Consider the following 12,812-nt stretch of genomic DNA (forward strand, 5'->3'; position numbering starts at 1 on the left):
ACGGCATCATTGTATCAATGGTACTGTAGCATCTTTTTGTTTATATATTTTTTTTCTACCCGTTATAATAATTTTTTTTTTTATTTTATCCTTTTTGGTTTCCTTTATATTTTTCTCCACAAAATAACGATTTAATTGCGTTAAATTTTTAAAAGTCAATAATTTCATAGCGAAACGCGGAGATGCACGTATATTGTTAATTTAAAATAACATTTAAATCTTTGATGGGTTATACCTTTTAGTTCGACTCGAGTTGCGCTTCAACGACATCATCGTTAGCCATGAAATAATTTTACAAACTAAACGCAATAAAATACATTGAAAACCGAACCCCCGGCGCGAAGCGAGGGTTCGACAACTAGTTTACACTATTGGGTAGCTTTACGTACATGTGTCCGAACGAAATTGTACTAAAAAATTGATTAGATGACCAAGAGAGCTCCCAACGGATCTGTCTTGAAATCCGCCCAGGCCACCGCCCACCTGGGCGTCGATGGCAGCGGCTCGCCCAGGCCACCGTCTACCTTTTCGTCCCTCGTTTAGTGCTTTTATGAATTATCTCAGGACGGAAGTATGTGTATATATTGGTGTATTTGTTGATTAAATTTCTTATTTTTTAATTTTTGTTGAAGCTTCAAACCCATTTTCATGGGTTATGTGTACAAGGTTGAAGATGAAGAAACTATATCTTTTCTAGCTGTATATCGATATCCAGTACATATTTATTTTGTTTTATCTTTTTAATAATTAATCGAATTACTTATTTAGTTTTAAATTATATGTAGTTTAATGTAATTAATAATAATTAAAAATTATAATATTAATATTAATATTAATAAAAGTATTTTTAATTTAGTTAAAATAATTAAATGTGGGTCCCAATTATTGTGAAGAAATGTGTAACTGTTTGGAGTGTTTAGTACTGAGTTTAGTCCTGAGAAGAAAGTGCTGATGTGGCGTTTAGTCCTGGAGGACTAAGACGAAACCATTGGGAGCTCTCTAACATAAAGGTGCGTTCGCATCCCATGCCACCGTGTGAATCAAAGCGTGCTTTCGCTCAAACCGAGTGAATCAAATGTTGCTTTAACACAACCCTTGTATTTTATGAGAGTTTATTTATTTATTTTTTTTGAACGCCTGTTTATGAGAGTTTATTGAGTTGTTCTTCAATATTTTTTGTGAGTTTACGGGGTAGTTCTCCCCTTTTTGTGAGTTCGCGGCATCGTTCTTCCCTACATGAACTAGGTGGAGCAAAAGTTTCCTTCACACAACCCTTGTATTTTGTGAGGGTTTATTCGTTCTTTTAATATTTTATGTGAGTTCACGGGTTCGTTATCCCATTTTATATGTGAGTTAACGAGGTCGTTCTCTCCTAAATGAACTAGTGGAGTTCACATGGTCGTTTAAAGGTTGTGCGAAGGTAGCCTTAGATTCGCTCGGTTGTGCGAAAGTGTGCTTTGTTTCACACGGTGGTACGCAAACTTGAGTGAACACACCTTTATATTGGTTATCTAATCAATTTTTCAATAACTACTTCACAGACATGCACGCGAACCGATAATGTAGATTGCCATTTTTTTTTCAAAACGTGTATTTTGATATAATCATTTTTTTAAAAACTGTAAGTTAATTAACTTCCCTTGAAAATTTATTATCATAAATATAACAGTTTAATTATATTCCTGTAACGAACTTGCCGTAAAGATTGTTAATTACTAGATCGATTTAGCTTTAATTTGTTCTTTGCGTAGTAGTCAAGTTACATTTAGCATATTGATCAATAATTCTTATTCTTATAGTACAAAAAGTTAATTTCATATGGATTCACTAGATTTTAGAGCCCGTGCGTTGCACGGCAGCTCTTAATAAGAGAAATCAAAAATGTTAAAATTAATAACAAATTACCGTTTGATAAAATCACGAAATTCAAAACCTCCAATACATAGTTTTTCAATAGATAACTACATAACCATAATTTGTTATTTACATAACAACATCACCAACAGTAGCACGTTTATAAGTAACTACATAACCAAATGCCTAATAACTCGTTTTAGCGTTATCCAACATTTCATGTCGCCTTTGCAACTATAGTTTTCCATATAATGCTCTTCCCTGAAAAGATTAAAACAACCATTAATAATCCTATATCAAAAAGCTTGATCATTCATTTAAAATCATAAATGGTATGAAAGTCAATATTTTAAAAAGTTGACTTTTCACTCAAGAGTCAAGAATCATTCTTTTACTAAATAAAATCATGCTTTTTCCTACACAACAGATTAGAATTCAAGGAGTTTCTTGACTGCCCATTTGGTTAGCAAGTTAAAATTATGATAAGTATGAAAATTTAATCAACAAATTAAAAGGGTAGTAAGAAGTCAACATCCTGCAAAGTTGACTTTTTGCATAAACATCAGTTTGTCACTGCACTATAGAAGAGATTTAGGATATCTTTTTGACTATCCACTTGGTTCAACTTAAAGAAATTAAGGAAAACATAGTTAGACCTCCCAAGACTCTAATACAAAATTATAGCAATCAGACAAGATTTTACACGTTGACTTTTTACTAAACAAACAAAGAAGTAAAAGTCGTTTCCATGATTAATGATGTACCTTGTCATCAAACCATCGTCCCCGTCTTAACCATGCAGTGACCAATGCAAGTAAAAATCTTGGAGGAGTTAAGTAATTAATCGCTTTTCCACGTTCCTTTTACAACCCTCATTCGTGGAACCAGTGTTCTAGCAACCGTCTCGAGTAGTTCACAGATTATGTTAAACATTTGCTTGTTCTGAATCGTCGATCCACTGCTCAAAAGAAATTCAAAGTAAATTTTTTACTAAAAGATTTCGCATCAAAACAAAAAATATCATGGAGTGCAAGTTGCTTATATTTTGTACCTCAAGAGAGAACCATGCCGGGAGAGGCAGTATGAACTACAACTCTAGACTTTTTGTACTCTTTCAATAACGACGATTGAAGTTGTCTAAGACCACATTTGGTTAACCCATAATTGGAATAGCATAAAAAATTCATACAAAAACAACAGTCATTACAAAAGGTACAAACTTTATATGATAAGTGAAATAACTTACACGGTTGTCAAGGGTGTGCTTGATCCACCAGATCCAGCACCATCCATGTTAAAAATATGACCCACTTTATGCTGGTTACTCATCACATGCATCGCTTCACGAGTGCAAAGTATTGACCCAACCAAATTTGTAGACACAATCTATTCAAGTCATAAAAAGGAAAGAAATGTTGTATAAGCAATATGTTTGCAAAACACTTAATGTCCAACAAAAATATACTTGGAAAACGAACCGGGGTTGGGTCAAGAATAAAATGGGTTTGGGTCGAAATGGGCCATGGGTCGAAACGGGTTAGCAATTTAGCATTTTCTCAATTTAATAAAAATTTAAAATTTCACAGCATGTGTAAGTGAATCAAGATATTAAAAATGGGTTACAACATTGGAACTACAACAAAAAGGCTAACATGGGATAATTATTATTTTAATTTATTTACACTACAAAATCATGCTATACAAACTAATCTGATAGGCAAACACATACTTGTATATCTATGTCAGTGAACTCCAACAATGGTTTGAAACCTTTGTTAGTCCCAGCATTGTTTATCTGAAAAACAACAGTATGATTACAAATCAAGAACGTGATGTAGGTTCAAACTTCATTACTCATGAAGCTTTGAAAAAAACTTCGTTAACAACAAAATTTGGCCAAATTTCGAAAATCATCATGATCACAAACATCACATGAAATGCCAACCACTTTTGCCTTTTTTTTGTTTTATCTTAAATGAACTAAAAACACGTATCGTTTAATCAGGGAGCTGCATACAGTAAAAAACTAAAACAACAACAGTTAAAAATCAGACATTTGTAGCAAATCACCTTGTCAGGATCAGAAAAAACCCCGTGAGTATCCATTCTGCAGGTCAATTGTGTAACATCCCGCCTTTTTCCGTTTATTTTTCCTTTATACTATTTCAAACTCCGTTATATGTTTATAACATCTCCCGTTAATACGCGTTTCAAAATACCTTGTGTAGGTAATTTAACGCACCCGATTCAAAGTTGAGGGACTAGTTTTGCCAAGAGGCCAAAGATTTGACTAGGTCAACTAGTCAAACCTTCAACCTCATCCACTCATCATTTTCTCATTTTCTTTTCTCTTTTCTTCTCCTACTTTCACATTTTCTTTCAATTCACCACATCAAGGAATCATCATCCATTTAATTTCTAGCAAGCTTCAATTCAAACAAAATACATATTTGGAATCCTTGCAACATCCTCTTCGATTCCATACCGATTTCATCAATTTTGGGTAACTTTCTAAAATCACTAATTTTATGTGTTCTTGAGATTTTTGAGTTAAAAGGTTGTTGATTAGTGTCTATGGCTCAAGTCTAGTATGATTATGTGATTTGTATGCTTGTTCTTGTTATTTTGATGTAACTAGTTCATATTGAAAGATAACATGCTTAACCTTGAGATTTGAGTGTTTATATGTTGTTAGATGCTAAGACTTCATGTTTTAATTATGCTCCTAGTGTTACTAGCTTTATTTTGATGTAAAGTTTGATTAAGGAAACCTCCTAAACTTGATTATGAAATTTGGTGAATTTAGTTTAGGGTTTGATGAACTTGAAATGAATCTTAGATGCATTGAATGATTGCCATGTTGTTTTGTTTGCATTTAGTTGTATTGTATGCTTGATTATCTTCAAAACGGCGTATTACACATGTGCATTAATTTCCCGAATCATAATATGGCATTTATGAACTTGGAGTAATAAATGATGAGCATTAATGGTGATTTTGATATGAGTTTGTTTGGTTTTGATTGAGTAAATGCGTTTAGTTATTCTCCTTGTCAAATTACCTTTCTAATGATATATGATATGCGTTTTAAGTGTTTTCGGTGCATGAGATGTGTTAAATTGTATTTTGGTTCGTGACTTGGACCATTTTTCTGCAAACTGCATGTTTCCCAGGTATTGCGCGCCGCGCATATACCCGCGCGCCGCGCAGAATTAGAAATCCCAGATGTTTGTCTTCGTGGTTAAGTTCTGACCAGGATTTACACTTGGGTGCGCGCCGCGCAACCCATAGCGCGCCGCGCATACTGCCCAGCTCATTTGTCTTTGTTTTTCATGTCACAAAAATGTTTCCCGCTTTACTATAACCCCGTTTACCATGAAACTTGACTATTATGCTCGTATATGACTTCTCATCATGAGAAAATTGTCGGACACCCGACCCGACCCCGTTGACTTTGACTTTGACCAAGTTTGACTTTTAGTCAAACTTAACCAAACGATTATACAATCGTTCTAACATGCTTAACTACTTGTGTCGTGCATGAAACTTGACAAATTGATCCACGTGCTATATTAATCGAGTCGTAACGAGCCATAGGACTAATTGAACATCTTTGACCCTTCGTGACTATCGTTATTGATACAACCTATTTGTTTAGGTCAAGACTAGCATTGTTTCTTGCACGTTTACTTGTCGAAGTACTTTGTGGTTCGTGCATACAAGGTGAGATCATAGTCCCACTTTTACTCTTTTAAACTTACTTTTGGGATGAGAAAACATAAACGATTCTTTTGAACTAAGTGAACACAAGAACGGGAAAACAAACATTCTACATACGAGTTTAGAACGAAAATCCTCAATCCGATTATCATTAGTTACATCAGATGGTGTAAGCGAGAACTTATGTTATATGGCCATATGGGTTGACAACCCTCATCTTTGACGGTTCGCTACCGTCTACGGATGAAATATATTTTCGGGAAACAGTGTTGTTCTAGCACTAATTTATGGGGTATTCAACGGACGGAATGTTAAGCTTTGATAATTGGGTGCTCGTGAATATTAACTTTAGAATGTATTACTATTATTTCAACTTTACAAATCTTGTGGTTCGGCTTACTTTACTTTTACTCACATACTTACTTAAACCTATGATTTCACCAACGTTTTCGTTGACAGATTTCTATGTTTTTCTCAGGTCTTACACGATATGTGAAACATGCTTCCGCTCATTATTTGATACTTGCTTTGGATGTCGAGTATACATGCTTTTCATGGAGCGTCTTATGACTTTACTTTAAACCGTGTCGCCTAGATTTCCTTTGTACTTATAACCTTGTAACTTAACTTTTGGTTGAACAATTCTTGTAAACTTTGGGAACAATCTTTATTTTGAAATGAAGGCGACATATTTTGGTCAAACTTTGTCTTAAAGACTTATGACCATGCAATGGGACCTACGTAGATGACGCCGTCACTTGACGATTTGTCGGGGTCGCTACAAGTGGTATCAGAGCTTTGGTTGTAGGGATTTAGAGTTCATTTGTGTCCACCCCGAGTCATAGGGTACATAGGTGAATCTAGACTACAACCGGCATATAGACTGAAGTAGGAATTACTTGACTATTTGTGCATTTATACTCGAACTCTTCTATCATATCTAACTCGTATTCGATCTTGATCTTACGTTGATAAATTTTGTTGACGCGCCACCTTGACTTTATGAAGTAATGTTAAATGCACATGAGAATCAGGGTAATATAATTTCCGGGATTATATTACGGTGATTCACATGGACGTTCCGACATTATGACATAAAGAATTTAAGGCGAGTCAAGGAAATTTTTTTTCTCTCTATCCTTATTCCATATCATGGTTAGTATTGTTAAGAATACTAATCGACGATATTCTTGTGTCATGAAGGAACAATGGCTCCCCAAGGTCAACACAATACCCCTCTCGAAACTCTAGAACAAGCTCTTCAACGAATGATAACCACCGCCGTGGGTACGGCCGTGGCCGATCACTTTTCCAACAACACCAATCGTGGAGCCGGTAATTCAAGCGAAGGTTGCTCCTACAAGAACTTCATGAAGTACAACCCTCCCACTTTCGATGGAACCGGAGGACCGGTTGTTCTCACCCGATGGTTTGAACAAATGGAGACCGTTTTTAACACAAGCGGTTGTCGAGACCAAGATAAGGTCAAGTTTTCCACCCTCACTTTCACCGGCTTTGCTCTTTCGTGGTGGAACAAGTACGTACAATCGGCGGGTATCGATGAAGCCCACTCACTCTCTTGGACCGAATTAAGAGAAAGAATGATCACCGAATATTTTCTGCGCGACGAGACTCGAAGGCTCGAGCAGGGTCTAAGGAATTTAAAAACGGCCGGGAATGACCTCGAAGCTTATAATCAACGGTTTACCGAACTAGTCACAATGTGTCCAAATCTCATGACTCCCGAATCCCTAAGAGTCGAACTTTACATGGATGGCCTCCCTAAGAGCATTCAACACAGGGTAATGACATCTCGACCCACTAACCTACAAGAGGCTTTAACAACGGCTCGCCAAACTTTAGAAACGGCGAAGGAAATGGAAGCACCGGCACCAATGGTCGAGAACCACCCGAGTAACAACAAAAGAACATGGGAAGCCTCCCAATCAAGCAACCGCAACAATAACAACTTCACCAAAGAGCCCTTTTTCCCCGGCGACAAGAAAGGGTATGCCGGAAAACTACCTTTTTGTAACGAATGCCACAAGCATCACTTTGAAGGATGTGGCAGGTTCCGCCACCGGCGCCAAGGAAGTGGTCACATCGCCAAACATTGTGGAAGTGCCACCCCCGTCACTCAAAAGGGACCCAACCCACGAAAGTCGGTCACTTGCTACGCATGTGGCCAAACGGGTCATTTTAGGAATGAATGCCCAAATAAGAAAATCAACCCCAACGCACGCCGTTAAACTTTCAACATCAACGCCTAGGATGCCCGAGACGACGATGGACTAGTCACGGGTATGTTTCTTCTCGAAATTCTCACGTTTCATGTTTATTCGATTCGGTTACCGTTAGACGTTTTATAAACAAGGCTCTGACTCATACTCTTTGCACTTCACCTTTTTCCCCTAGACACTACTTAGGCAATTTAAGTGACCAACGGAAAATATTGTGTGCCTATAAATTTTATTGGAGGATATACGTTAAGACTTTTGACTTGACACCTATAGAACTAGGGAGCTCGGAACCTATTCGTTAAAAAGAAAATGTTTCCCCATCATCTTGTATAGATTATTGTGAACTGAGTAATTTTCGGTTGGAAACCGATACCCTCTTCCTCGTATCCATTACCTCATGATTACTTGCATGAATCCCGTGTGTATTCCAAAACGACCTCCGTTCCGGTTATCATCAATTGGGGGTTAAGGGAGACGATGTCTCCTAAGCCATTTTTCCAAACTCGCAACGTTAGTTGTAAATCTCTCTTAGTACCATTCGATTTATTTAGGACTCTGCCCGTATTCATGAACCTTCTAAACCGCGTATGCAATTTTCATAGACGAATCCGTTATCGTATTTATAGACAAATCTTAACCTATTCAAGCAAAGAAGAAAACGCGCAACATCACCATCTTACGCTCGAACTTTTGAGAAAAGAGCAACTCTATACCAAATTCTCCGAGTGGGAATTTTTGTGGAACGAAGTCCAATTTTCTAGACCATGATGTTAATGGTCGAGGCATTACAATCAATCTCCAAATCAAGCCACATGTAATCAGGAAACTCTCATGACTCAGACTTACCGCAGATTCATTTTCGACTTTTTCTCGTGATGCTCGTTCTTTACCCTCGATAACTCATTAAGGTAGAAATCTAAACCTCTACGTGCCCGAATCTTGAACGTGATTATTCACACCAACCTTGCTAGCTTAATTCGTATAGCACCAGGTGGAACTCAAATATGGAAATATTTCTACTTGAACGCCGAAAGGCATACTCTCTCGACTCAAAATCAACGTAACTAAAATTCGTTATTTTGCACGAAGAATTCGAATACTAAATTGTGGATCCGATCAATATTCTCGTCATCACGTACCACACTACATACCTCTGTTATTTCACCGTTACCGTCTGATATTACTGGAAATTAAGATAACACACAATCCAACGATACTTCACTCTTCTTTGACTTAACGCCCTTGTGTTTCTGATAATCGGCCAACTATTATTCAACCCCGAACTATACAACTACGTGTACTATCTCGTTTCTCTTTCAGACTTCAACTTTTGACAACTAGAGGCACGTTATGGCAACCTCGAAATGCAAGCTCATCCTATTCTAAGTCCTCATTTCACTCCTATCTTTATCGCTCGCATTTCCGTTTAAAGAAACTCCTTGTAACATTTCTCCATGGATAGAGAAATTCCTCATATTACATTAGTATTCGCCACGAGGGTGAATAGTCCTAACGAACGATTTACGTCTTCGAAAGACATGTTTCAAACTTGCATGGTCGCTTTTAGTAGATCCCTCTTACAACAGTAGTTACCACTCGTGTGTTCACACGCACTTTCCGAAACCCTATATGACCGCTAATGTCATACCCCTATTCGTTGGACCAAAGCATGTGGCAAACAAAACACCGAATCTTAACTCATCCAAGAAACAACAATTGAGATAATCCAAGTCCGAGAAGGGCTCGAGACGACCCGTAGTCGCCCAAAAGAGTCATACCAAACATAGATGAAAACCTCACAAATCCCAGTGTGTAACCGCATAATATTGAGAAACCGCACCTTGGAAAGGTGTAATCCATTTTGGGAAATCGAGAAAGGCTATATCCGCAATATCGAACCTTTTGAAACCTTGGGGCGTATTGGAACCGCTTCCTACCGTTTAGAACTTCCGACTCAATTAAGTTTTCGTTTACCCTACATTTCGTGTAACAAATTTAGAAACGTGTCCTGCGGAACAGGAACGTGCAATCCTTCTAGATGCACCAACTATTGATGACAAACTCCTCCTCATAGGAAAAACCGGCTGAACTTGTGGATCGTAAAACCAAGCCCTAACACAACGTAACACCCCGACTATCCAGATTCGTGGAATGTCCAAGAAAGTACCTTCAATCATTCGTAGAGTTACTACACTAGGTCTCGAGTAAGAGACATCGACTATTACTTCCAACTAAATTTCGGGACGAAATTTCTTTTAAGGTGTAGGTAATGTAACATCCCGCCTTTTTCCGTTTATTTTTCCTTTATACTATTTCAAACTCCGTTATATGTTTATAACATCTCCCGTTAATACGCGTTTCAAAATATCTTGTGTAGGTAATTTAACGCACCCGATTCAAAGTTGAGGGACTAGTTTTGCCAAGAGGCCAAAGATTTGACTAGGTCAACTAGTCAAACCTTCAACCTCATCCACTCATCATTTTCTCATTTTCTTTTCTCTTTTCTTCTCCTACTTTCACATTTTCTTTCAATTCACCACATCAAGGAATCATCATCCATTTAATTTCTAGCAAGCTTCAATTCAAACAAAATACATATTTGGAATCCTTGCAACATCCTCTTCGATTCCATACCGATTTCATCAATTTTGGGTAACTTTCTAAAATCACTAATTTTATGTGTTCTTGAGATTTTTGAGTTAAAAGGTTGTTGATTAGTGTCTATGGCTCAAGTCTAGTATGATTATGTGATTTGTATGCTTGTTCTTGTTATTTTGATGTAACTAGTTCATATTGAAAGATAACATGCTTAACCTTGAGATTTGAGTGTTTATATGTTGTTAGATGCTAAGACTTCATGTTTTAATTATGCTCCTAGTGTTACTAGCTTTATTTTGATGTAAAGTTTGATTAAGGAAACCTCCTAAACTTGATTATGAAATTTGGTGAATTTAGTTTAGGGTTTGATGAACTTGAAATGAATCTTAGATGCATTGAATGATTGCCATGTTGTTTTGTTTGCGTTTAGTTGTATTGTATGCTTGATTATCTTCAAAACGGCGTATTACACATGTGCATTAATTTCCCGAATCATAATATGGCATTTATGAACTTGGAGTAATAAATGATGAGCATTAATGGTGATTTTGATATGAGTTTGTTTGGTTTTGATTGAGTAAATGCGTTTAGTTATTCTCCTTGTCAAATTACCTTTCTAATGATATATGATATGCGTTTTAAGTGTTTTCGGTGCATGAGATGTGTTAAATTGTATTTTGGTTCGTGACTTGGACCATTTTTCTGCAAACTGCATGTTTCCCAGGTATTGCGCGCCGCACATATACCCGCGCGCCGCGCAGAATTAGAAATCCCAGATGTTTGCCTTCGTGGTTAAGTTCTGACCAGGATTTATGTAGTGACCCGAACTTTTCCATGTTTATATATATTAATTGAGATTGATATTTACATGATTAAATGTTTCCAACATGTTAAGCAATCCAACTTGTTAAGACTTGATTAATTGAAATATGTTTCATATAGACAATTGACCACCCAAGTTGACCGGTGATTCACGAACGTTAAAACTTGTAAAAATTATATGATGACATATATATGGATATATATATAGTTAACATGATACTATGATAAGTATACATATCATTAAGTATATTAACAATGAACTACATATGTAAAAACAAGACTACTAACTTAATGATTTTTAAACGAGACATATACGTAACGATTATCGTTGTAAAGACATTTAATGTATATATATCATATTAAGAGATATTCATACATGATAATATCATGATAATATAATAATTTAAAATCTCATTTGATATTATAAACATTGGGTTAACAACATTTAACAAGATCGTTAACCTAAAGGTTTCAAAACAACACTTACATGTAACGACTAACGATGACTTAACGACTCAGTTAAAATGTATATACATGTAGTGTTTTAATATGTATTTATACACTTTTGAAAGACTTCAATACACTTATCAAAATACTTCTACTTAACAAAAATGCTTACAATTACATCCTCGTTCAGTTTCATCAACAATTCTACTCGTATGCACCCGTATTCGTACTCGTACAATACACAGCTTTTAGATGTATGTACTATTGGTATATACACTCCAATGATCAGCTCTTAGCAGCCCATGTGAGTCACCTAACACATGTGGGAACCATCATTTGGCAACTAGCATGAAATATCTCATAAAATTACAAAAATATGAGTAATCATTCATGACTTATTTACATGAAAACAAAATTACATATCCTTTATATCTAATCCATACACCAACGACCAAAAACACCTACAAACACTTTCATTCTTCAATTTTCTTCATCTAATTGATCTCTCTCAAGTTCTATCTTCAAGTTCTAAGTGTTCTTCATAAATTCCAAAAGTTCTAGTTTCATAAAATCAAGAATACTTTCAAGTTTGCTAGCTCACTTCCAATCTTGTAAGGTGATCATCCAACCTCAAGAAATCTTTGTTTCTTACAGTAGGTTATCATTCTAATACAAGGTAATAATCATATTCAAACTTTGGTTCAATTTCTATAACTATAACAATCTTATTTCAAGTGATGATCTTACTTGAACTTGTTTTCGTGTCATGATTCTGCTTCAAGAACTTCGAGCCATCCAAGGATCCATTGAAGCTAGATCCATTTTTCTCTTTTCCAGTAGGTTTATCCAAGGAACTTAAGGTAGTAATGATGTTCATAACATCATTCGATTCATACATATAAAGCTATCTTATTCGAAGGTTTAAACTTGTAATCACTAGAACATAGTTTAGTTAATTCTAAACTTGTTCGCAAACAAAAGTTAATCCTTCTAACTTGACTTTTAAAATCAACTAAACACATGTTCTATATCTATATGATATGCTAACTTAATGATTTAAAACCTGGAAACACGAAAAACACCGTAAAACCGGATTTACGCCGTCGTAGTAACACCGCGGGCTGTTTTGGG

The 12,812-nt window shown here is 36.1% G+C and overlaps 1 protein-coding gene across 1 annotated transcript in view; it reads right to left on the reverse strand.

Moving 5' to 3' along the window:
- Positions 1-2,779: 2,779 nt before the first annotated feature.
- Positions 2,780-12,812, reverse strand: part of LOC139854590 (uncharacterized) — a 28,778-nt gene continuing 18,745 nt past the window's right edge. Inside the window, exons 12-15 of the mRNA XM_071843890.1 lie at positions 3,584-3,649; positions 3,101-3,240; positions 2,919-2,991; positions 2,780-2,812 (exon numbers count right to left, since the gene is read on the reverse strand). Coding sequence (XP_071699991.1) covers positions 2,780-2,812; positions 2,919-2,991; positions 3,101-3,240; positions 3,584-3,649 — 312 coding nt within the window. The remainder of the gene's footprint in view (positions 2,813-2,918; positions 2,992-3,100; positions 3,241-3,583; positions 3,650-12,812) is intronic.

This window comes from Rutidosis leptorrhynchoides, chromosome 1 (genome assembly GCF_046630445.1).
Source record: "Rutidosis leptorrhynchoides isolate AG116_Rl617_1_P2 chromosome 1, CSIRO_AGI_Rlap_v1, whole genome shotgun sequence".
Lineage (NCBI taxonomy): Eukaryota > Viridiplantae > Streptophyta > Magnoliopsida > Asterales > Asteraceae > Rutidosis > Rutidosis leptorrhynchoides.